Source organism: Tursiops truncatus, chromosome 13 (assembly GCF_011762595.2).
Source record: "Tursiops truncatus isolate mTurTru1 chromosome 13, mTurTru1.mat.Y, whole genome shotgun sequence".
Lineage (NCBI taxonomy): Eukaryota > Metazoa > Chordata > Mammalia > Artiodactyla > Delphinidae > Tursiops > Tursiops truncatus.
In genome coordinates, this window is record NC_047046.1 from 18,430,848 (window position 1) to 18,457,624 (window position 26,777).

At 48.2% G+C, this 26,777-nt stretch overlaps 1 protein-coding gene across 2 annotated transcripts in view; it reads right to left on the reverse strand.

Moving 5' to 3' along the window:
- The window catches only part of WSCD2 (WSC domain containing 2), a 105,017-nt gene that overhangs the window by 43,243 nt on the left and 34,997 nt on the right, over nt 1-26,777 (reverse strand). For both annotated transcript variants that reach the window (XR_012325225.1, XM_019950164.3), the window contains exon 2: nt 7,090-8,037. Coding sequence is in view for 1 of the 2 variants with exons in the window: in XM_019950164.3 (XP_019805723.1) it covers nt 7,090-7,468 (379 nt within the window). In the remaining variant the exon portion in view is untranslated. The remainder of the gene's footprint in view (nt 1-7,089; nt 8,038-26,777) is intronic.

A 26,777-nucleotide genomic window follows, 5' to 3' on the forward strand; every position in this document is an offset into this window, starting at 1 on the left:
TTGAAAATCTAGCCCCTTTGGTAGTTTGGAGACAAGACACAATACATTTTCTTCTTTAGCTTAAGCTGATTCAAGATGGGTTTTTGTCCCTTGCCACCAAAGGTGCACTGACTAATATGCTGATTGTCAAGCTAAGTTGCTTAAGTCCACCCAGCTTGGAGAGTCTAGACTACACCATGTCTAGGCTCTTTTTCCCATGTACCACATTCAGTCTCAGCTTGGGAGAAGGGCTTCTCCATCCTCCAAGAGAGGCCTTCCTGGAGGGATGATGGGAGAGGGAGGGTCTTTTGGGAGAAGAGTTGAGATTTGACCATAGGTCCAACTGCCCCTAAGCTTGGGCTTTTAAATGTTATACCACCCCTTCCCTAACCCTCCCACAGGCCAGGCATCAGACTGAGATGTCCTACATAACAGGTGCTCAAAGACTTGTTGGGTGAACAGATGACATTCCATTTCCTCATCTGTCAACAGGAGGAAAAAAGAGATACATGGTACCTTCACTGATGCTCTGGAGAAGAATGGGCGTGTTACATACTGTGACCTGATGGACGGGCTGAGCTCTTTGGGTCAGGAAATGGATATTGAATCTGTTTCCTCCTTGTCCTGGGCAAGTGCTGGTGACTCTTTCCCCACTGACCCTTCAGTGCAGGCTGTGGCCAACGTAACCGGTGACCCTGTCCCTGGAGTTCTATCACCCTGCTAGCAATGAGCTCATCAGCAAGGGTACTGTCCAACCCACTTCCACCATTTTCCAAAGGCCCGCCTCAAGTTCTGCTGTGGTGGCAGAATCTCCCGGAGATGAGGTGGAGATCGAATATGTAGCACAGGGACAAAAATCACAGGTCACTCGAGGGTGAATTAATGGCCGAGTTCACATAATCTGTCAGTTTATCTCTGCAGCCATCTAAATATTGCTGAAATGGCCAAGTCCTGTCCCAGTCCGCCTATTTATCTCAAGCACAGAAACCAGTGAGGGGTGAGCCCAGGAGAGCACAGGCATCTGGAAAGGAGCTCTCCTGACTGTGTTTCTTCCCCTTTCCTTTCCTTTTTTTTTTTCTTTTGCTTCAATTAATCTTCCTTTTCAAGAAATTTTGCTCTCTTCAATGAAAGTAATTCGTTAAAAAGATAGCTACACGTATGCTAATTTGTATTCCTCTTATTTACCGTCTGTGAGTAGATTCATAGACAGGAGGCACTACAGTGTCCTACAAGAAGAGTTTTGGAGTCCACCAGATCGGGGTTCTAATCCTGACACTGCAGTAGCCTTGCAGAATTACTCAAGCTCCTGCCTGAAAAGTGGGAATAGTTATGGGTTGAATTGTGCCCCTCATCAAAAAAAAAAAAAAAAAGATAGGTTGAAGTCCTAAGCCCAGTACCTCAGAATGTGACCTTATTTGGAAATAAGGTCATTGGTGATGTAATTACCTATGAGGTGATACTGGAGCAGGTGGGTCCCAATCCAATGTGAATGGTGTCCCTGTAAGAAAGTGGCTCTCTGAAGACCCAGAGAAACAAGGAGAAGGCCATGGGAAAACAGAGGTAATGACTGGCGTTATACAGCTGCAAGGAATGCCAAGGGCGCCTGCTGATGCTAGAAGCTGGGAGAAAGGCTTGGGACAGATTTCCTCTTAGAGCCTTTGAGAGCCCATCTTGATTCTGGACTTCTGGCCTCCAGAACTTCAAGGTAATACGTTTCCATTGTTCAAGACACCCAGTTCATGGTATTTTGCTACAGCAGCCCTCAGACTCTAATACAAGGGTAATTTTAAGATTGATTGTAAGATTGATCTCTTCATGGAGAAGAGAAACTGTATATTCCTGCTGAGGATTCTCCGCCATCTTGGAAAGTTGTCCTTCAAGAGGATCACTCCAGTGCTGTCTGGGTTTCCTTGCAGAGAGAATGGAATTTCCTGCTCATATCTAGGCTTCCCTGGGGTAGAAGGGATGCATCTTTCACTTTGGTCAAGGCCCATGGATCTTGCAGGTTCAGCTCAACTATCACCTCCCCCAGGAAGGCAGCCATGATACAGCCCCATGACCGAACAGGATCCCTCCTTTGGGATCCCAGAGTCCCCTGGCTTACCCCACCTTAACACTTTTCTGAAACAATTTTCCAAGTATTGTCCATTATTTTGTCAAATTAGAAATAATTTAGGCCCATTGGGGAAGAATTTTTAATAAAATGAAAAAGTGCTATCGTAGGGGAAAGCAGGATATGATGCTATATATACACCATTCTATTCTTTAGAAATACACACATAGAGGAAAAAGACAGGAAGGTAAAGGTGATACACCAACAGTGTTGACTGGGACTGTTGCTGGATGGTGGGACTCTGGGCTATTTTTATTTTCATCTCTTTTTTGCTATGTATTCTAATTTTTCTTCTTTGATAATCAAGAAAAAAGTTATTTTTGAAAACATAATTTATCTTTTACTTGCCTGTCTTCCCCCAGGAGGGTGTGAATACTCCTCAGAGGAAAAAAAAAACACTGCTTGAATCATTCTTGTGTCTCCACCTCCCAGCACAGGGTGGGGCATACAGACGTGCAGTAAATATGGAATGAATGAATGAATGAATGAATGATTGCAGTTGGGGATTCTATAGCTCAGTGGTTAAGAATAAGAGCTTTGGATTCAGACAGAATTGGGTTGGAGTCTGCTCTGCCTCTTAGCAGCTGTGTGACATGGGGGGCAAGTCATTTACTCTCTCTGAGCCTCTGTTTCTTAATGTATGAAAAGAGTTTAATACTTCCTACCTGATGTGAGGCTGAGTATGAGCACACAGTCTCCGACACAGAGCAGACCCTCCGTAATCTGCAGAGATTGCATCTTCAGCTGGAGGAGATGGGGAGTGGGTCCCCTGCTGCCCCTTCCAAAAATGCTGACTAAATATCCCCGTGTCCTTCTTTACACCCAGCCCACCCTTTCTGTAATCTGGGGGGAACAGAAACAGCACAGACTTTGAAATCAAACTGGATTTGGCTCCTGGCTCTGGTCCCAACAACTGGGTCACCTAAGGTAAGTCAAATCATCTCTGTTTTGTCCTACAGAATTACAATATTAATAATAATAACCAGCACATACTAACTGCTTACTGTGTGCCACACTCTGTGCTGAGTACTTGTGTGCTGAGAAGGGAGATGATGTAGTGCTTAAGGTTCAGGTGTAAGATTCAAACCACCTGGGTTCAAATATTGGTTTACCCACTCCTCCAGCTGGATAACCTTGGGCAGGTTACTTAGCCTCTCTGTGCCTTAGTTTCTTCCCTGTATGGGGGAGTTAATAACAGTGTCTACTTAACTGAGTTGCTACGAAGATTACATGAAGTAATAGATGCAAAGGGTTTAGAACAGTGCCTGGCATTCAGAGAGCATGCTATCGATTTATCTTATATAATCATCACATCAGTCATCTGATGTTAAGTACTTTTTATCTCCCAAAGGAAACGGAGGCTCAGAGAGGTGAAGTGACCTGCCCAAAGGTGCACAGCCAGCAAGCTGCAGAACTGGGATTTGAACCCTCATTTGGCTGCTCAGAGCACAGGATTTCGCAAGCCTAGCAAGGTGACTGGCACATTGTAGGTGCCAGCTCCACCCAGGAAGTCAGACTTCCTGCCCAGCCCCAGCCCAGCCTGGGAGCAGCTCCACCCTCACCAACTACGCCGTGATGGGCTCCGAATCCTTTACAGCTTAAGTCTTGCATCACTGCATCAAGCAGAGCCCTTGCCAGCTTCAGAGAAAAGCCAAATGGGTGTAGCATCAGGTCAAAGAAGTGTCTCGTTTTTATTAGCGTTAATCTAATATGTTGTATTTCCTTGCTGAACTTGGAATAAGTTAATCAAGGACAGTCTGAATTTGTGTTTTCTTACTAAGACCACCTGATTCTAAAGCTGCCTGATGAGAGCTCTGGGGTCCAGGCTTCTTTCTTATTTTCTCTTCCTTCTCTCTTTATATTTTATAAAATACATAAGATTTCCAGAGGCAGCGGGGATAGTGTGGTAGAGAAGAAGGCTCACAAGCTTTGGAGTTAAATGGACCTTGTTTCAAACCTCAGTTCTTCCACTCACTATCTGTGTAACCTGGGGTAAGTGACCTCTCCCTGAGTTTTAAATTTTCCCATTTGTAAAATAGGATAATAGTCTCTAACTTTTTGAGTTGTTGTGATAGTTACATAAGGCAATGAAGCACTTATAGCATGGTCTAGCCAATAATGACCATTCAACAGATGTTTAGCTATTATTTCTACTACTAACAGCAGAAACTATTAAGTGACCTATTATTATAAACCAGGAGGTGTAATAAGCATTTTACATATATCATTCCATGCAAATAACATAGGAAAAGCAAGTGGGACAGTGACTGGCATGAAGCAGGTGCTCAAGAAATGGTAATAATTACTCGTGATAGTGGCAGTGGGATTTCATTCTCATAACAAATGGGGGGATGTTGTTATTGTCGTTGGATAGATCAACTGTGCCACTAGGGAATCATATTCTACCAAAGGACCTTGATAAACACAGGCAATTACCATTTACATAAGGGCCATGACAGGGAGTAGAGAAGAGGAACCTTCGATCAAGCCTGGAGGTGGGGTCAGGGACAATTTTCTGGAGGTGTGCTAAGCTGAGATCTGGAGGAAGAGTAGAGCCAAGCCTGTGGAGACACTCCAGGCAGAGGGCTGGCCATTCATTCATTTGTCCATCCAATCACTCATTCATTCAACCAGTAGGTATTGAGCGCCATCTTTGTTCCTGGTGCTGTCCCAGGTGCTGATAGAATGAGGTGACAGGACAGGCACTATCCCTGCCTTCTTGGAGCTGACGGTCTAGTAGTAGAGACAGACTATAAACAAGAAAGCGAGTAAAAACGAGATACTTTCAGATAGCGGTAAGTACTGTGACAAAAATAGAGCTGGGGCACCTGGTCCTGACCAGGCACAAAGTGGTGCTACTTTGGGACAGTCCAGGAAGACCTCTACAGGGTGGCCAGGTTTGACTGAGGTCCAGGAGGAAGGGAGGAAGGGAGCCATGCAAAGATACGGGGAAGAACACCCCAGGTGGACAGGACTATCTATACAAAGATTCCGAGGTAGGATAAGACTTGGTGTGTTCAATGACCAGCAAGAAGGACAACGGAGAGGAGTGTGTGGTGAGGAGGGGTAGGAAATGTTATAACGTGAGGCTGGATTGGTGGGCCATGGTGGGGACTCCGGAATTTATCCTAAGTATGATGGGAGCATATCCTAAGGCGCAGGCTTGTGGCAAACTTTGGGGTTTGCAAAGTAGCAGAAGGAGTTTGGTGTGGCTGGGGTGAGACGAAGCTTACTGATTGGAGAAGGTAGAGAGGGAACCCACATCATGATTTCTCCATCACTGTAGCACCTCACACCTCAACTGTGCCTACAAGATGGGGTCCCTTACCCAGGTAGATTACAAGAATTTCCTGATCATCCCTAAGGATTTACTGTGTGCAGGCAGTGTGCTAAGTGTTTCCATAACCATGTCTCATTGAACTCTCCGGAGAAACCTGGCGGGGAGGGGGTCATTATTCCCATTTTACAGATGACAAGACTGAGGCATGAGAAGGTAAAGCCACTTGCCTGGACCACACGGCTGGTTGGAGTGGACCTGGACTATGAATCCAAGTCCTCCAATCCATTCTGCCACCTCCCACAATCCCCTTCACCTCCCTGTGAAGTTTTCGAAGAGGCAGAATTCTAGGAAATTCCTGAGGGTGAGACGGTAGGGTCTTCTGGAGGCTCCTGAGCCAGGTGCAGGGTGGGACTGAAGCAGGGAAATGTGCTCCCCGGGATGAGTCCCCTCCATTAGTCCTGCTTCCTTCCGCGGTGGGAGAAGGGGTTTTTCATAGGTTGAATCACAGCAGAAGCGTGGCACGTGGCAGGGAACACAAGGGCTAGGGAGGTTTTCCTTCTGTCCTGATTGGTCGTAGATCCTCCCAAACCATCTGTCCCAGATTCTGGAAACATCCATTCGTGTTAATCTCATGAACTGCAGGGGTTGTGGGGTCCTCCCCAGAATGCGGGTTAGATGGGGAGGCATCGGCTGACTCTGGGAGGTAGTCATAGAGCCAGCATCCAGGCCAGATGGGTCTGATTTGAACTTACCACTTACCAGTTATGTGGCCCTGGAGAAGAGTCTTCACTTCTTCAAGCCTGTTTCCACGTCTGTTAAATGGGCATAAGTTCATATTCCTTGTTTAAGTCCGTGGAGTGTAGTGAAAATCAAATGAGGTAATGCATTTACGAAGAAAAGCCTTTTTTTTTTTTCTTTTTTTTGCGGTACGCGGGCCTCTCACTGTTGTGGCCTCTCCCGTTGCGGAGCACAGGCTCCAGACACGCAGGCTCAGCGGCCATGGCTCACGGGCCCAGCCGCTCCGTGGCATGTGGGATCTTCCTGGACCGGGGCACGAACCCGTGTCCCCTTCATCGGGCAGGCGGACTCTCAACCACTGCGCCACCAGGGAAGCCCAAGAAAAGCCCTTTTGGACTGTGACAGGCTAAGAAAATGCAACGAAATATGCCCAGGGCGATGAGGTTCCCCAAGTGCCATCACTGAGAGATCCAGCAAAGTGAACTGAGAAGCAATGCAGCGGAGCAGAAGCTCTGTCACTAGCTAGCTGTGTACACTTAGACTCTCGGTGCCTCAGTTTCCTCACCTTTAAAATGGGAATAACAGCACCTATCACATAGAGTTGTGGTGATAATTCAATGCATGTCAAGTGCTTAGAAAAGTACTTGGCCCTTAGTAAGTGCTCAGTAGATGCTAGGTGTTTTGATTTTCAAGTGTATGTAACAAGGGCTAAAAACTCCTGCAGGGGAGGGTCAGACTTTGGACTCTGACAGATTCAGGGTTCAAATCTAAGCTTGGCTGTTTACAAGCTGTGTGACCTTGGGCAAGCTACTTAATGTCTCTGAGCTTCAATTTTCTCCTCTGTGAAACCTCTTGCATGTATGATGACCGGTTCCTATTAAACACTGAACACTGGCAGCTTTTATTACGTTATTATCATCATCATCCCCCTTCCCTTCTCCTCAGCCACCTTCCAAGCCCAGATGCTCACCCCTCTTACCTCGCTCCTCCTCCTTCTCCCGAATGACCCTCCCCTTGAGGGCCCGGCTCCAGGCTCCCCCGTAGTCCACCAGCTTGGCTCTCTCATTCCCGTCCTTGCCCTTGAACCAGGGTCCATACCTGCGGGCGATGCTCGAGGTTTCACCTGTATCCCGGAAGGCTCTGCCCAGATTTAAGTCACCCAAAAAGGGCAGCTCAGCGCCCTCCACTGGGGCCCCCGCAGCGGGGTTGGCCTGGTTCTGGGAGACAGCAGGCTGACCCACAAAACCAGAGTGAAGGAAGACGAGGCTCCCAGCTGTCAGGTAGAGCACCAGGAAGGTAAAGAAACGTACAGGTTTCCTGCGGAAGTACCGCTGGAATTTGAACCAGAGCTTGGCCATAGCGGGATCATTCCGGACTGGATCGTTTCGGCTCCGCTGGGGGCTGAGGGGTGTGATCCAGGGAGGGAATGGAGGCAGGGCTCTGCTTCTCAAGCTTCCCTTAGGGATGGAGCCCCTGGGGGTCTTCAGGCTTAATCCGTCTGCGAAGGTGACTGCCAAGATCAGAGCAGGAGGGCAAATCCAATGCCTGGCTGAAGCCAAGAGAATAGAGGACAGAGTTCACCAGCCCTCCCGGAGCCAAGGAGAGCTTCTTTGGGCCATGAAAGGGGTTCTGAGGCTCGGGACACGCAGGAGTTGGTCCCATTTTCCTACATCTTGTTCTTTGCCTCAGCGTTCCCGAAGAACTTTGAAAACAGCCATCGGAGGAGGATTTTGGGAGGCTTCACCAGCAGCTGGAGTTCGCTTCTCGCCCTTTCTCAGCTGCTCAGGCCTATAGGGGCTGGATTATTTCACTGAGGGCCGTGTCTGGCCTCTTCCCCAGCTGGGGACCAAGCTCAGCGCGTCCACCTGGCAGAAACAGAAGCTAGCGGGCTTTCATCCGGTCAAGCATTCGGGCTCAGGGCTGTCACCTGCAAAACAGCACAGGTACAGGCATAAGAAATCTCCTCATAGAGGCCAGAACTCGAAGCGTTCTTGAACATTCTCAAGGGGGGGTGCAGAGTCAGAGAGGGGAGGAAACCAGCAGCTCAAAGCACCTAGCAGTGCTGGGTAGAAGCGAATCCTACTGGGTCCTGGTTTGAGGGCAAGCTTTATCTTGGACAAGCACAGGTTCTTATGCCCCACACGTCTGCATATTTGTCAAATATACACTGATTCGTGGGTTACTTCAAGGCCAAAAAGTACTTCCTAGGTCCTTGCTGAACTGTCTGCTGGACATGGTTGGTACTGAACCAGATCAAATTCATTCATTTTTTTCCCCAACAAATGTTTAGCGAGCACCTACTGTGTAGCAGGCACTGTCCTAGGTGCTGGAAATAAAGCTGTAAACCAGAGAGACACAGTCCCATCCCTCACAGGGCTCACATTGTAATGGGAGAGATCAAATCCATAGCCCCCCTCTTCTATCCAAGGAAGAAAGGAAGGAAGGAAAGCAGAATTATTTAGCAACATACGCATTCACTCAGTATTTATTGAGTGTCTCTGGTATGCCCTGCTTTGTGCCAAGCCTTCTATGTGTATTAATGATTCTTCCCCATGTTCCTGTGGGAAGTAACTATTTCCCATTTTACAGATGAGGAAACTGAGGACACACAGCTGGTGAGTGGTGGAGGTGGGATTTGAACCCAGGATGGTCCAAACACAAAACCGCAGCTCTGAACCCCTGCCTTTTTGACGCTCTTTCTCCAAGTGATGGTCTGGGCGTCACTTGGGAATCCAGAGACAGCCCCCGAAGCAGCAGCCCATCTCCACTGCCTTCCAATGACCAGCAGTGGCTCATCCTTTGAGGGTCCCTCAGAGTGTGGTCTGAGGAGCATCTGATTCAGAAACACTTGGCAGCCTGGTTAAACATGAAGTTTCCTGACCTCTCTAACCAGAATCTCTGGTTGAAGAGGACACCTACAGGTGTAACAAGGTGCCCTCAGGTGATGGTAATGAGCACAAAGGTTTGAGAACCACGGCTTTATGAGTCAACATTCAGAATCATCAGCCAGGAGGAAAATAGAATCTAAATTAGAAAATAGAAGACTCCACTTGGCCTATGTTGTTTCATTGTACCACCAGCAGGGGGCCTCATGACAATCTTGCCCAGCGCAAAGAATTCAGCTGTCAGCCAATGGGTGATTTGAATGGTAACAGCCCCTACCAATCCAGACAGCAGCATGGGAGTTTAACTGTGGTTCAAGGTAGAGTCCAGTGTCCCTCCATATGCCATCCTATTCATTCAGGAACTAAGTACTGAGCACCTACATGCACCAGCTACTGTTGCAGGCACTTGGAATAATTAAATGAACAAAACAGCCCCAAATCCATGCTCTCGCGGGGTCAGACTATCTGTTCATCCATCCATCCATCCATCCATCCATCCATCATCCTTTAATCTATCCAGCAGTCCACCTACCCATCTGTCAAGTCACAATCTATTCACCCATCCTTCAACCATTCTTTAATCTATCTGTCAATTCACCTACCCCTCCATCCATTCATCATTCATCTATTCATTAATCCATCCACCCATCCATCCATCTATCCATTCATCTGAACTGTAGCAGCCCACTCATCCATCCGACTCTCCACCCATCCATTCATCCACCCATTCTTCCATTCATTTAACAACATGTGTTGTTTGCCTACTGTATGTGTGCTTGGAGTGCAGAAATAAATAATTCAGAGTTGCTGCTTTCAGAGAATTCAGAGTCTACTGAGGGGGCCAGCGATTTAAACAATCACTATACTAAATCACTATACTACATAGACAATGATAAATCCCATAGTAGATGTATATATGATATAGAGCAGCAATTAATATTAATAGCTAATGTTTACCCAGCACTTATTATGTGCCAGATACTGCTCTAAATGCTTACATACTCTGATTTAATCCTCATAACAATTCAATGAGGGAGATCTGTATCTACTTTACAGAGGCGAGGAACGAGGCTCAGAATTATTAAGCAACTTGTCCAGGGCCACACAGCTATGAAGTTGCAGCTGGATTGTGAACCGAGGCCCATCTGATTTCACAGCTTGTATTCCTAACCACACGCCTATTCCGGACTTATATCCCTTTGAGAATATGGCGAAAACTACAGACATATGCCCAGAAAAGAGCCCTTGCACATAAGCTCCTAGATTTTGGCTTACAATGTCAAGGGGTTTCTGGACCCCGGGGTAAGAAGCCCTGGAATGCAGGAGCCCAGAGAAGTGAGGGACTGTAGCTGCCCTGAAGGGCTTCTCCCAGGAGGGGTCTTTAAGCTGGCAGGTCTTGCAAGGGGAGTCAGCTTTCTGTGTGAAGGAACAGCAGAAGGACACCTTAGGGAGGAGGAACAGCACACGCGGCCGGCAGGGCACAGGGGTGGAGGCAGCCAAGGAGCTTAGGCCATGGTGAGAATGCAGAGAAGCGCTGGGTGGGGTCAGACCATGGGGAGCCTTGAATGCCAAGCTCAGCAGTCTGGACTGTGCTCTAACTGAAGTTTCACCAGTCTCCTATCAGCTAGAAAACCTCCAGGCAGTGGGTTGTGCCCCACGGTATTTCATGTAGATCACACACATGGCAGAGATTTCTGCAGCTGGGACAGGATGAAAAAAGGCCAGCAGCCCTCAAGGGAATGTGCAGGGGACACCAGCCCTTCCAGAGACAGGCAAGCAAGAGCATGGACTCTGGAGGCAGACCGACCTGGGGTCAAACCCTCCCTCTTCCGCCCGCCACCTATGTGATTGGGGCAAGACACCTCTTCTCACTGACTGAGGCTCCTTTCCTGGGGAGTGGACAATAAGAAGCTTGACACCACCCCTGCCCCGCAAATACTGCCGGCAGGATTGCATTAAAAATTGTAGGAAGACTGCGTGGCACATAGAAGGTGCTCAAGAAAAGCCTCCGGCCACTGTCCCTCTCGTGAGCACATGTGAGCTGCCATCAGAGTCACTTGCTACAGCAGCACATTTGCTGTGGGCATGAAGACAGCAAAGATTTCAGCTGTTCTGTTCCCTGTGGCTTTTTGTCTTTCTGAGGATATTTCTGGGTGTAGTTCTTTTTTGTTGTTCCCTTCTCATTCTTTTATATTTCAACACATCTTTCCTCTAAGTGGGTGCCAAATGGGTTTTAAGAGGATAATGAGCTCATTAGAAGCTGGCAGGGAACAGAAAGAGACTGAGGCAGCAGTGGTGGGAAGAGCGAGCGGGGAAAGGGGGGTTCTGACTTGAGTCACCCACACCATCCTGCCAGTGCCAGGAGGTGGGAGGGTCACCTGGACGGAGAACACTCTGGAATCTGAGCCCTATGTAAGTGGGACCCGACCTGTGCTCTCACAGTGTCAGCCCCAGCCTCTGGGACACAGTAGGTCCCCAAGAAACACTAGTGCAGAAAATGAGTGAGAAGACTCAGAGGACTGACCTCTCCCTGGGGCTTAAACCTACACCAATGGGTCCATGCCATGTGCCAAACGCCCCGCGTGACAGCCTAAGGGAGCCGTAAATTCAGGGCGCTGTGGAGGCAGCTCTGTGTGGTCCTGGGGTGCAGGGGCCCCCGCTGAGCCACAGTCCCACTTCCCCCAGGGAACCTTCTCTCTCATGCCCATCCATCATCCTTTCTCTCCTGTCTCTCCCTCTCTCTCTCTCCAAGTCTCTCTCAATCTCTCTTTGCCTCTGTCTGTCCAGACAGAACTGGGGAATGAAGCTGACTGCCATTGGCTGAAAACCTACCATAGGCTGAACACTGTGTTTAAAGGTTTTACAAACATCTTCTCACAAACTCCTCCCTCCTGGCAACCTGCAAGGCAGGTGTGATGGTTCCCCGTACTCCACAGCTTGTGTCTGTCCAACCCTGGGCAGGGGGCATGGCTTGGCCTCCAGAACGCCCCTTCACCTCTCAGTTTCTGTTTGTTCATGACATGCTGGAAGCCAGAATCACATTAACATCCTCTCCCGTCACCTATGGGTGTGAGAGTCGGGAAGGTGTCTTCACCTCTCTGAGCTGCCGATTTCTCTCTGCAGAGTGGGCGGCCCATAGAATCTCCCTCCCGGCGTTTAGGGAGGACTTGAGGAGATAACCCATAGGGGCGGAGTTGACACTCGCTAAAAGCTGGCTGTCATTGCTTCATATCTCTGTGTTTTACATGAGACCGCCCTCTGAGCCTCAGTTTCCCCATCTGTTGAAAGTGGTGGATGCCCCCTACCCTGCCCCCAGGGTAGTGTGAGCTGCCACGAGGGTGAGGCTGAGAGGCCCCCTTTTGCGGGCATGACAGTATTTGGTTACTGTAGTCTGTGTTTCCAGCCGGAGCCCTGGAGTGTCTAAACACAGCCTATTTTTAGCACCAGAATGAACCTCGGGTGCTGAGTTGCCAAGAGAATGATGGACAGGGCAGAGCTGCCCTGTGGGAAGGGAAACCGGGAGGTGCAACCTGCCCCATGGCTCCCTCCCTGGGAGGGGCCGGAGATTCTGGGGAGCAGGTAAGTCTGGCTAGAAGCCCAGAAGGCTGGGCAGGAGCCGGCTCTCCCTCCACAACTCCCTGAACTTGACTTGAGGGCATAAGCCCAGGCACCAACTGACCCCTTGACCATCTAAACTTGCCAAGAAATAGCTGCTGAGAAACCAGGTTTGTGACAGTTCAGTTTCTTCAGTTTTTCTCCAAGAAACGGAGAGCCCAGGCCAAATAATAACAACATCAGAAATCACTGGTATTTGTTAAGCATTTACTATGTGCCAGGCACTGTGCTGAGTATCTTATTTCCATTGCACCACTTGATCCTCACGAGAACCCTTTGAGATGGTTATTAATCTCACTTTCCCCATCCATAAAATGAGGGAAATAACAGTACTTATCTCATAGTGTTGGTGTGAGGACTAAATATTAAATTGAATTATTAGGTACAAGTGTCACCTGTTACCTCTTATTATAATTTGTAGAGAATATATGTGGTTTTGCCTCCCAATGCCCCTTTTTTCCTGGTATAAGGATCCCATTTTCCTTCACAGGGCTTCCTCATCATTAATTCTCAGCTCACATGGCTTGGGCAGAACGGAATCCCCTCCCTGGTTGCTGCAAACACTCTCGTCCTTATCTCTTGATATATGTGTACAAGAATTAACGTAGGGTGTGTATATACCTGGGAGTGAAATTGCTGGGCCCTACTGTGAGAGCATCTTATGACTACCCCGAGAAATGCTGATTTGTTTTCTGAAGTGGCTGTAGTGACAACTCCCCCCAGTAGTGTATGAACATGCCTATGGCTACAATTCCCATCAGCACTTAATGTTGTTACCCTTCTTCACTGCTGCCAGTCTGGTAGATCTGTAATAGATACTGTATGTGCCCTACCTATAGAGTTGACTTCCAAATGCCATTCGGAAGCAGCCTCAAGGAATGACTCATGGGAGTTGGTGTATAAATGCCCCAGCTCCCTAACCCCACTGATAGAATAACTCTGAGGCTGTGTTTGCACAGGCTCCTTGAGTTTCCCCAGCCTCAGTCACCCTGAGTGGTAACTGAGTTGACAGCACCACACTCTATTTGGTGTTTTCCCTTCCCTGTCTTCCTTGCCCACTCAGGGAAGGAAAGGGGTTAGCGTGCTCTTCACCTAAATAAACTACTTACTCATGCAATCCATTACTTGGAATATATCTTGAGTCATCCAATCTTTTCCTTATCATCAGATGTGTAAAATATTTCCAGTTTTCATTCCTTGTAAATAAGTCGTGCTATGCTAAACCTCCCAAATGTAGATCTTAACCAGACTCCTGGAAGGCAATATAGGACCTCTCATGAATGTGAAGTGTAGGCACGATTATACCCATCTTACAGATGAGGAATCTAAGGCTCACAGAGATTAAGTTACTTGCCCACACATACAGATAGCAAGAAGTGGGGCATGAATTCAAGTGCAGAACTAAGTCTCAACGTCATGATGTAATGGCACGCATGGTGCAGACCACCAGGAGAGCTAGTCCTTTCTCTTACACTCTGCATCTCTCAGTTGAATCCCAGCCTCAAAGGAAGGAAGCTTCCTGAGCTTGGAGACATCCCTCAAACACTTCTTCTCCAGGTAAATGAACACCCCACTCCTTTAAATCAAAGTTCCTTCTCATCCTTCTTGTTCCTGGACCAGTCACTTGGCCAGTGAAAGAGGTAATGAAATAGTCTGAGAAATACCATTATAATTGTCAGTCTTGTGGCTTTCACTCATGGTCTTTAGGAATCCAGAAATTAATTACCCCAACAAACCCTGGGGAAGAATTTCGCACCCCTACCTGGTGTGTGAACCCCCTCCAGGACACACCCTCCCACTCATGGGTGCGCTATAGTGTAATGAGCCCATCGTGCCCAGGATGGACATATTGTGTTCTTTTCTCCAGTTTTTGGCCACTCTGTGCAAAGCTGCAATGGGCACTTCTGTACATATAGACTTACTTCCTGGGTAAAAAAAAGGGGATTGCTTTCATCCAAGATTCCACATATTTGTGTGTGCACACAGGGGGAACCTTGCTCCGGGCTCCTGATCACAGGACGTGTTGCCTCCTGCATCCTCACCCATCTCCCAGGAAGAGTCTCCAGAACCCCTACACTCCCTTCCCTTGGTTTCCAGGGCAGAGACTCACCTGCCACCGCCCAGCACTCACAGCTCACCATCCATGTCCATTTTCATCTGTCTTTCCCAAAACTCGAGAAAATAAATGAGAAGGCAAAGTGCCATTAGCTTAAAGTCCTTTAACATCCAGCCATCTGCCATGATGTAATTAAATAAAAAAATCAGAGGGAACATATGGTGCCCATTATAAATAAATATTAAAATTTTGTTTCCCTGGGTAATGACTTCAGTGCCTCTTGCTCCATGGGCAAACTTTATGGCCATCATCACTTGTTACAGGGAATCAGGCTGAGCCATAGTGAGAAACATGGAAAGAGGTCATATCTAGTGTCAGACGTTTCTGGCTTGAACCTGCCTCAGCCACATGGTGGCTGTGTGATCTTCAGCAAGTGGCCTCTCTGAGACTCAGTTTCCTCGCTTGTAAAACAGGACCAATCTACTCTGCCTCATTGGGAATGTATAAGGGTTAAATGAGCTAATGTGTTTAAAATACATAGCACGTGCTAATATTTATTGAGCACCTACTATGTGACAGGCACTGTTCTACATATTACAGTTGTTTAATCCTTAGAACAATCCTATACGAAAGGTCTCATTGGTTAGCCTCATTTTGCAGATGAGAAAACTGAGGTTCAGAGAGGTTAAGTCACCTGTGCAAGGTCACACAGCTAGGAATGGTGGAGCAGAGTTCAAACCCAGGCAATCTGGCTCCAGAACCTGCACTCTTAACCAAGGGGACTCAATAAGAGTTAGCTACAGTTAGTCCTCAAAGGTACACTACACAAAAACTAGACATCGTCTAACCAGATGATCCAGCAATCATGCTCCTTGGTATTTATCCAAGGGAGTCGAAAACTTATGCCCACACAGAAATCTGCACATAGCTGTTTATAGCAGTTTTACTCATAATTGACAAAACTTGCAAGCAACCAAGATGTCCTTCAGTAGGTGAATGGATAAATAAACTGTGGTATATCCAGACAATGGAATATTATTCAGTTTTAGAAGGAAATGAGCTATCAAGCCATGAAAATACACGAAGGAAACTTCAATGCATATTCCTAAGTGAAAGAAGCCAATCTGAAGAGGCTACATGCTGTGTGATTCCAAATATATGACATTCTGGAAAAGGCAAAACTATGGAGACAGCAAAAAGATCAGTGGTCGCCGGGAGTTAGGAGGGGAGGGATGAATGGGTGGAGCACAGATGATCTTTAGGGTCGGGAAACTCTTATGATACTACAATGGTAGATACATATTATATATTTGTCAAAATCTGTAGAATGTACAACACCAAGAATGAACCCTAATGTAAACTATCAACTTTGTGTGATAATGATGTGTCAGGGTAGGTTCATCAATTGTAACAAATGTCCCCTCTGCTGGGGGACGCTGATAGCGGGGGAGGCTGTCTGTGGTGGGGGGCAGCAGGATGTCCAGGAAATTTCTGTACTTGCCGATCAATTGTGCCGTGAACGTAAAACTGCTCTAAAAAGTAAAGTCAATTTTTAAAAAGGGGAGGCAATTATATACTTGAAAAGGCACGGACCCATTGGAGTAGATGTCAGTGAGCCATTTAAACTCTGAGCTGGGGAGAAGGGAAAGAGTTGCAGAAAGGAACAGGGGTGGGGCAGGGGATAAAGGTCATGATAAAATGACAGTTCCCCTTGTCCAGTGGTTTGATGAAAGGGTCACCCGATCCACTGGTCTTCCCTGTCAGGCAGCTGGCAGCCCTTCTCTGAGCCCAGATCACTTTCCTCCCCAACAGGGACTTCTAAAGAAAGGCCCTAAATCCCTATCATTAAGTCATCTGGAGTCCTCCTCCTCCAGGAGATGCTGTCTTGTGGGTCAATTAGTGCACATTTGCATAGAGGTCCTTAATAGGCTGCTAATTGTCTGGGGGAGATAATGGATGACTCTACTGGTTCTGGGCAGAATGTTTACCTACGGGGCAGACCTACAGGAGGTGGCAGAGAACAGAGAAGAAGGAAGGAGGGAGGGGCAGGAATGGGATGGAAGGGAATAAACAGAGTGAATCATTCCTGACTCACATGCAGTAAGGAGTATGATTTTGTGAACCTTTTGCTTTAGTTGTGTGCGTATATACTGGATCCTAATGTAAAGTGCATTTCTCCCTGTAGGTCCATAAAAATCATTTGAGAGAGAATAGTAGGGAAGAGCTACTTTGGGTAGAGTGGTCACAGAAGGACCTACTGAGAAGAAGGCATTTGAGCGAAGACCTGAAAAATGAGAGAGAGACAGCCATGGGAAGATCTGGGGCAAGACTCTTGCAGGCCGAGAAGACACAATGCAGACTGCGAGGTGGGAAAGCGCCCCAAACATCCCAGGAACCTGAATCGGGGGCAGGGTCAGAGTGGAGAGAGCAGGGGCTGGGGAGCAGGACCCCATCCTGCGGGGGCCACGGATTCTGCTCAGGACTGTTTCTGAACTGCAGTGTGACCCACACCTGTTTCTTCTGGCACACAACGTGGAGGGTGGGGGAGGAGTCCCCTAAGGACCCTCCCTGCCCCAGTGGGCTATGGCCATGCCTCAGTGGCTCAGAGAGGCTGAGAGAGTTGCCCAGGGTCACACAGCCAGGCCAGGGCTGAGCTGGTTCCAGGTTTCTTCCCAGTGCCCATGCCTCTCCCTGACAGCCCCCGTCACCTCCCACCCTACCATGACAGGTGACTTGCCGCTTGCAGGCTCCATGCTGGCCATGGAGGTTTAAGCGCTAATTTAGGAATAGTGATAGCTCTCATTAGCAACTCTTCCCAGAGAGGAATTTTCCACCAGGGGTTTCACCAGCAAGAACCACTGTCCCTACCCTCCAATCAAGCAAGCCTAGTTTTTCTGTCTAAGCCAGTGTGTAGGTGTGTATGTGTGTGTGTGTGTGTGTATATGTGTGTTGGGGGAGGGGTCTCTGCCCACAGCCCATTTGTACGGGTTCAAGTTCTCTTCCAGCATGGAGCACCCAGTGCCCTTGGAGGGGTCACCGGCCCCCTGCAGCTGACTCAGAGGAGGACTAACAGGTAGGCTCAGAGCCCATCAGAGCTGGAGGGAGGACCCTTCACAGTCCCCAGGCCAGCTTCTTTACTGACAGATGCGGAAACTGAGGCTTAAAGGGTAAGGCGGAGGGACTCCCCACAGGCATCCAGTGACTTACCCAGACCCAGACCTTAAGCCTTGGCACCTTACCTGGGGAGGAAGGAAAGTGGATGCACCACTATTTATTGCACACCTACTATGTGCCAGGCCCTTCCATTAAACGGTGTCATTGACTGTCCCCAGTGACTCTGCTCGGTAGGTTGGTTTTCTCACTGTACAGATGAGGCAGTCGAGGTAGGAAAGGTCAGCCAACTCACCAGAAGGCAGAGCTGGGGAGCGGCAGAGTGAGACTCAAACCCAGGCCTGTCTGACTCCAGGATGTTAATCATAACCTCCTGCAACAGTGCCCTCCACTGACCTCTGCAGGGTGAGTGGTTTGATTAGGAAGCCCTCACGTCCAGGGGTCTTTCTCCAGGGAGTCTGCTCGGTAAGCTGGCACCCTTCTTGGGGCTCCTCAGCTGGGAATGAGGGAAGTGAACCTCTTCTAGAAGGCATAGGGGTCCCCAGACCCCTGGGGTATCTTCACCATGTCCTTCCGTGGCCCAAGGAGTTCTGGCATCCAACAGAAAGATGTCCCATCCCATGCGGGCAACCACTGCCAGAAACTGACCAACACGACAGCCTCTTGGATCACCATCTGGACACCACTGAGGGGGCACACGACCACACAGGTGCATGTGCCAACCGAGACACGCGTGTGTGAACATGTGCATCCCCCACGTCCCTCACAGCACATATGCATACGTACCCATCCCTACTGGTCCATCCCCATTTACAGCACGTGGCAGGAATCCTTCAGCCCACTTCACAGATGAGACACAGAGGGCGCTCTGTGACTTGCCCAAGAAACATGTTTAGTGTTGAAGGTAAAACAAGAAGCTGAAGCTTCTCGCTTTGACCAAACATAGTTTCTTAGCCCCTGGGATTGTCAAAAGCATAAGCCAGCACATGTCTTCAAAAGTCTAGGCCAGAGTTCCTCAACCTCAGCACCACTATTCTGAATATTGGATAATTCCTTGCTGGCAGGGGTGTGGGAGGCCATCCTGTATACTGTAGGATGTTAAAGCAGCATCCCTGGCCTCCATCCGTTAGATGCCGCTGTTGTCCTCCCACAACTCCCCAACCCCCCAGTTATGACAATGCAAAATGTCCCTAGACATTGTTCTAGATCTTGCCCTTGTGAATAAAGGAAGAGTGGACCAGAACACCACTCTTGACCCATCTGACTCCAGCTTTTCAAAGTTGCAGTCTCCAACTCTAAAGCTCAATTCTAGATTTTATCCTAGTGCTCTTTCAAAAGATGCTATTAGAAGTTTCCATACTAGGAGCCCCGACTTCTAGCATTCTGTGCTGGGATTCCAGGGTCAGTTTCAACGTTGGCAGGTTCTCTGATTCTGAAATTGTGTTCTAAGCCCCTAAGATCCCATCTCCTCCCATGTCCAGCTTGCAACTCTCCCTGGGAGACAGCCATGCCTCGCTGCCTTCCAGCGACCAGGATGAAAGATGCACCCATGAATTATATACTTCCTGTCATCTCTAAGTTGCTCAGCAATTACAGAACACCAAGGGTCATGTGCTGGGAGCAAGAACCTCCCCTTCAGCAGAGAAAAACAGCTGGATGGAAACTCACCAATGTACATAAAGATGTTACCTCTCGCAGGGTAGGTGTCGGAGTAGATTTTTTTTTTTTTCACTTGGCTTATCTGCATTTTCTTTTTTCACAATCAGCTGGGGTTTAGAGAAAGAGATGGAGAGTGCATGTGCACTTTGATGTCCGTTAGACTTGGGCTGGAACTGGCTTCATCACTTACTAGCACTGAGAACGTGTAGAAGCCACTCACCTTTTCTAAGCTGCAGGTTCCTCACTCAGAAAATGGGATGAGGATGACAGTACCCACTGCATGGGTTGTTTAGAGGGTTAGTTCAAGTAACGCGTGTAAAATGCTTAGCTCGGGGTCAGGCGTGCTGTGGGTCTCAGCATAATCACAATTACGGTTAACTTCATTTTTGAATCAACCCAGGCAGCTACAGCACGGCTGAAGGCACATGGGTTCTGGAATATGTTAGTAGTTCAGCTCTGTCACCTTATAAGTCAAGACCTTGGGAGGGCACGTCCCTTCTCTGAGCCTCCCTTTTCCTGAGGAGTAAAATGGGCAGGAACACGCCACTTCTCAAGGTCGCCCACGGGCATCTGGCGCCAGTCAGTGCCTGACTGTTATTACCCCATTCCGGAGGGCTGGCGGGCACAGAGCCAGGCGGGGTGGGCCTGGGGCAGAAGTTGGAACTGGAGGAGGCACCTTATCTCTCAACTTATTTCTGATTCTTCTACAAGAGAGGCCTCCCCAGCCCCAACATTAATAGGTCGCTGCTGTCATGATGTCTTTAAATTTAGAATATCCCCCCACAAACACACATCCACCCACACACCCCCAGGAATAAATCTGCCAGGGTGGGAGAGAGGAAGGTCTGTCTCATCACCGACCTTCCTCATTCCAGGAGGAAGAGGGAGGCAGGCGAGCTGGCTTGACGCTGGAGGCTTCAGCAGCCAGGGCCCTGCGGGGAGGGAAGCTCCCCTCTTCCCCGCCCAGAGTGCTGGATGGAAAGCCAGGGTGCTCGGATGCTCGATCCATGGGGCTCACCAGCAAGGCTAGTTCAGTGAAGGGGTGGACTAGATGATCACTAAGGTCTGTGGGTTTGAATGTGGATACCCCTGCAGACAGGCTGGGTGTCCTGGGTGAGATGTGCAGCCTCTCTGAGCTGGGGTTTCCTCATCTATAACTGAAATTGTTGCAGGGTCATTTTCAAGGGCATGTGACCTGTGTGGTCCCACAGGGCTCTGCACTTGGTTTTAATTGTCTTCTGTCACTGTCTTGAATTTCGTAATAATTTTTGGACAAGGGGCATTTTCATTCTGTAGTGGGCCCTGCAAAGTAGGTAGCTGGTTTGGGGTAGTTGTGAAAACAGAAGGAGGCTCGTGACTGAAATTCCTAGCCCCTTGCAGGGCACCGGGTAGAGATGCAAGCCTGGCCTCTCCCTTCCTTTCCTCTTCCTGCCCCATCTTTCAAGCTCAATCTATGACTGTGTGGCCCAGGGCAAGTGGATTACCCTCTCTGTGCCTTCAGTTTCTCCTCCGTAAAACACAAAAACAAAAACTACCTTAAATTTTCTTCTGGTTCCTACTTATTGTTCCCTCTCACCCTGGCAGTTCTAATTACAATTCACTCACTCACTCACTCATTCATTCATTCAACAAACATTCACTGAGTGCCAGCCATCTGCCAAGCCAAGGTTTGCTTCACGGGCCTGGCCTGAACCAGCAGATCCACCCATGGGGAGAGGTTATCATGCAAAACCTTCACAAATGCATCATCTGTGGGGGAAAATGTCTCTTTCCTCATCTCATCCACAGGATCCCAGGATTCTCCCCACAACTCCAGTCTGGTGCATCTATACAAGGGAGTACTACTCAGTCATAAAAAGGGAATAACTATTGATAGGTATCTGCGACAGCACTGATGAATCTCCCAGGCATTATGTTGAGTGCAAGAAGCCAGACTCAAAGGCTATATGGTTCATCCACATGACGTTTTAGAAAAGGCCAAGGGAAAACAGATTGGTGGTTGCCAGGGGCTAGGATCAGGGGAGGGACTGACTACAAAGGGCCACAGAGGAATTTTTGAGGGTGAAGGAACTGTTGTATATCTTGATTCTGGTGGTTTGTTACATGGTTGAATGTATTTGTTAAAAACTCACAGAGCTATAAACTACAATGGGTGAATTTTACTGTAGGCAAATGATACTCAGAAAGAAACGTTAAAAAAAATATCCCAACCCACTGTGCTTTTTCCTACAATGCTGGCTGAGCCCCGAAGGGAAGGGATGCTTCCAAGAGAATCAACACCTGCTCACTTCTCATTCCAGGCTCCTGGGATGCTCACCTGGAGGGAAGGGATGGCTCAGCCAGGGCAAGGACAGCTCCCATGAGCACCTGGGTTCCCGCCGTGACTGTCATCTCATTGTCTGCTCTGCTCCGAGAACAGGAACACATTCAGGGTTATTTTTGCTCTGAGAAGTACCAGCCACAGGGTACTTTCTCTGCAGGCAGCCGCCACCCCCTGCTGGGTTTACAAAAAAACACATTTGCACGGGGTTTTGTTTTTACATTTGCTTCAGCAGCCTGGATTCTATTAAACGTGGGAAGGGCTGATTATCTGGCTGGAAGCAGCTGATGGGAGAGGGCAGGCTGAAGGAGGATGCTTTAGGTAGGCATGCATTTCCTCCCACTCCAAGGGAGCCCTGGGGTCTCTGTGCAAAGGCGATAAAAGTGCTCACCGAAATCACTTGTGCGCGCACCAGCATTTCCCAGCCTCAGCCCCACTGACATTTGGGGCTGGATGATTCGTTGTTGAGGGGGGCTGCCCTGTACATTGCAGGCTGTTCAGAAGCATCCCCGGCTTCTGCCTACCAGCATCCCTCCACCAGACGTGACGATCAAAAATATCTCCAGACGTTGCCAAATCGCCCCTGCTTGAGAACCACTGGCACACGCGTGAAGATACACACAAGCAAGCTCAACTCAGCATCCCTCTGCCTTCCAAGACCCACGTAAAGAGAGCACTGACACTCTCTCCTGCACCTCCGCACCCCTGGCTCTTTCCGTAGTGCCTAGAATGCACATGTTGGAGGCTCAAAGGCATTTTGTGGGATGAGCAAACCATGGCAGCACGAGTGATACTGACGGCCACCAGCCGCCTTGGTTTGGAGGACAGTGTCCCGCAATCAGACTCTGGCCACCATGCGGGTTTGCACCATGAGTCAGGTTGTTCCCACATCACCTCACCTGGCCCCGGGATCGAGGTCCATGATTATCCCCATTTTCCAGGTAAGGAAACTGAGGCACTGAGCTAGTGGGTGGTAGAGCTGGGATTTGAGCCTAGAGATGTCCGATGCCAGGGCCCAGTCTCTGATTATCACACTCCATTTAAGGCAGCTGCAGCCTTAAATATTTTTTAAGGATGAGATGGGGAACAAATAGTGACAGTGATTCCCTCCTTAACCAAACTCTACTCAGGCTTCCCTGAATTCTTTTACACATAGGTGTCTCTGCATTGTCCAATTTTATTAAGAATCCTGCTAAGTCAGTTTAGCAGAATTCCCATCCTCCACATCTGGTCACCTGCTAAATCTAATAGGTTTTCTCACCCTTCACCAATCCCAGGTAATGTCAGGTCACCTGGTCTGCCTTCAGCACTAATCCTGTTAGGTTGGTTTAGTCAGAATCCTCCCCTATTCCTGATGTTTGCTTTTCATAATTTTCCATCCACTGATCCCCCCACCCCACCTTGCTTTTTAGCTATAAATGCCCATTTGCCCACGCTGTATTCAGAGTTGAGCTGGTTCTGTCCAGATGTCTCTTTTCCCCCATTGCAATAGTCCTGAATAAAATCTGCTTTTCCACTTCAACTACTATCCAGCTCTGGTTGTTTTTTAACAATAGATGCAGATACATGCATCTATTGTTAGATGCATGGGGGAGGGAATGTGGTTGAAAAGCAGAAAATCTGCTAAGATTTATAGAGTAAGGAGTGTGGACTTAGGTGCAAGACCTACCAGCATCCAAATCCCACTTGGCCACTTACCAGCTCTGTGAGCTCAGGCAAGTGGGGGGGGGGCCTCATTTTGGCATTTGTAAAGTGGGGACAATGACAATAATACAGGACAGGATTTTTGTAAAGATTAAACGAAATAATGTTGTAAAGTGCTTACTGGAGCCTAGAAAATGGCCTGAGCTCAATAAATATTAGTTGGATAGATACGTTCAATAGGCTATGGGGAGAATGGACCCAGATAAGGTGGAAACCAGAGGGAGAGGTGAGTTTACATCAAAACACCCAGCAAAGCAAGGGTGTTTGAATCCCAGACAGTCCCCACCACACACACACACACACACACACACACACACACACACACACACACGAGCCAGAGCTGGTTATTCCTCAATGCCCTCCTGCCCGATTGGACCAAATAGAGGTCCACTGTGTGTGTGCTGACCAATGACAGGCTGCCAATTAGGTAAGTGGCCCATGCAGGCCCTTCTACCATAGGAGTCAGAAGCCTGCTAACCCCTGGAAAGTGCAGAGCCTAATTCAGCATCCCTTGACCCCTTCTCAACAGACATGCTGAACACAGGCAACTCTGCGTTCAGAGTCTCAACAGAGACTGCCTTTGTGGGAGACACCGAGAGGCACCACTGTCCCTCCAGGCCTGACCGAGGGACAGGACAAAGGGGTACCCCCTGGGCCATCAGCCATAGAAGGTTCTGCTTCTCCATGTTAATTCAAGAGCATCCACGGCTCCTGCTGAGCAGCTGAAGAGCTCCGTGGAGCCTCTTTTCAACTGAAAACAGTAATTTGCAAGAGCTCACAATGCAAGGAGCAGACGGAACGGCACAGTTGCACCACAGCCAGCCTTTCTCACAGCCCAGAGCCTGTGGAGCCACTTCGAGGACCAGCAGCTGCTGCAGGCTGGTGGGAGGGTCTGGGGACAGGAGGAGGGCACATCTCGACAGCTCCCAGGAACAAGATGGGGCTTTCACAGTAAAGGGGCAGCCAGCATGTCATGCCTGGTGGATGTTTCCTAGGGTTGCTATAACAAATTACCAAAACTGGGGGGCTTAAAACAATAGAAATTTAGGCTCTCATAGTTCTGGAGACCAGAAGTTCCAAATCAAGGTGTCAGCAGGAAGCAGGATTGGTTCCTTCTGGAGGTTCTGAGGGAGAATCTGTTCCATGCCTCTCTCAGAGCTCCTGGTGGTTGCTGGCAACCTCTGGCATTCTTTGGCTGGTAGATACATCACTCCAATCTCTGTCACCATCTTCACGTGCATTCATTCTTTCTGTGTGTCTGTCTCTCTTTTCGCTTCTTATAAGGACACCACTCATTGAATTAGGGCCCACTTGAATCCACTGTGGCCTCATCTTAATGAATGACACTTACTTCCAAATAAGGTCCAATTCTGAGGTTCCATATGGATATGAATTTGGGGGAGGGGGCATACTCTTCAACCCAACATACCAGGTACTGAATTTTACTTCTGCCACTTGTAGCTGTGTGTTGGTAGACAAATGACTTAACCTCTCTGGTCCTTTCCCCTCATCTTTAAAAAGAAATCATTATAGTATTTTTGTGATGATTGGGTATGATGATGCAGTATAGCAAGTGGCTCCAGGCACAGACTCTGGAGCCAGATGACCTGCCACCAACTTGCTGTGTGACATTGAACAGGTTGCTTAACCTCTCTGCTCATCTGTTCCTCTGTCCATAAGGATGAGGAGATTGAAAGATATCATGCTCCTCCTCTCCCTCTCATAGCTCTTAAAGGTCCCCAATGGTACCACAGGGGTCCATGGGACCTCTTAGGATTTCCAAAACCCTAGAAATTATACTTTAATCCTCAAAAATGGTACAACTCTGTGCTTTTTTTGGCTGGAAATGGATTGACTCAGTGTTAGAGTCCATTCTTAAGACAAGCAGAATTCCTCATCAGTAAATATCAGTGTCTCTGATAGTTTTTTTTAATTTAGTGAAAAAAATATTATTTAAAATCATGAAGTTTGTTTGAGAAACAAAAATACTTCCAAACACAGAAGGGAGGAATAATAAGTCAGTTCTTAGGTCTGGAGAGGTTTGAGCTCTGTGGGGTTAGCTGATATCAGCTAAAGGAACAACAATAACAGCTCTTAGTTATGAAATGCTCACCTCGTGCCAGGCATCTTATTCACTACTGTCCACATCACCTCTCATTTACCCACAAAACAACCCTATGAGGCAGATATTCTTATTACCCTTCCTTTATAGGTGAGGAAACTGAGGCGCAGAGAGGGGCAGTGACTTACCCAAGGTCACACAGCTGTTTAGGGGCTAACTGAAGATTTGAATTCAGGTTTGTTTGACTCTAGGGCTGAAACTCTTAACCAAGCTGTTAAGTCGCCCCAGTTGACTATAAGCTTCAGAGCAGAGAAACACAATATGAGCCATACGCATAACTTAAAATGCTCTAGTAGCCACGTTAAAAAATGTAAAAAGAAACAGGTGAAATTAGTTTAACAATATATTTAATTTAACCCAATATATCTAAAATATTGTCATTTCAACATGACAGAAATATAAAATAATATTATCAATGAGATATTTTATATTCCTTTTCTTCATATGAAGACTGCAAAATCTGGTGTGCATTTTACACGTACTGCACATCTCAGAGTTCAGTGGCCACCATAGTGGATGGTGTAGCTCAGGAGAGCTGGATACCTGTTGTGGATTTGCAGAGCTGGAAAAACTATCTAGACTCATCAGACTCCAAGTCAAGAAGCATCAGTGCTGCTGCCCCATGGCCTCCTTATGTGGGAGGGAGGGGAGCTGAACAATTTGTTTCTCTGGCATCCAGACTAGTCTAGGTACTAGGTGACTCATTCCATGTGCCCAAGACCTCCAGCCCGACCCCCACCCTCTGGGCAGCTCCAGGCCACCCCCTCTGAGGGCCCTGCTGGGGGCTGACTGAGTCCAGATTGTTCTTGAGCCAATCTGGGCTCTTGTGGACCTCGGACCCCAGCCTAAGCCCAGGAATCCTGTGGATCAGAAACAGCCCTGCAGAAACAACTTCTGCGAGCCAACAAGACTGAGAGTCTACGCCTGGCTTTGAACCGCAGCTCAGACACTCCTAACTGGGAGAACTTGCCCACTGTTCTGTAACACTGGTATCATCTAATACCTCCTTCTTCACAGGGTTGGCAGGAGTGTCAAATGAGGAACTATAAGTGTCACTTTTATCTCCTGTACACTTATGTCAAACACTGACTATGTTACAGAGAAATGCTATTTTTCTCCCCATTTTACAGATGGGGAAACTGAGGCTCTGAGAGATGAAATACCTTGCCCAGCACCACACAACTAGCAAATGATG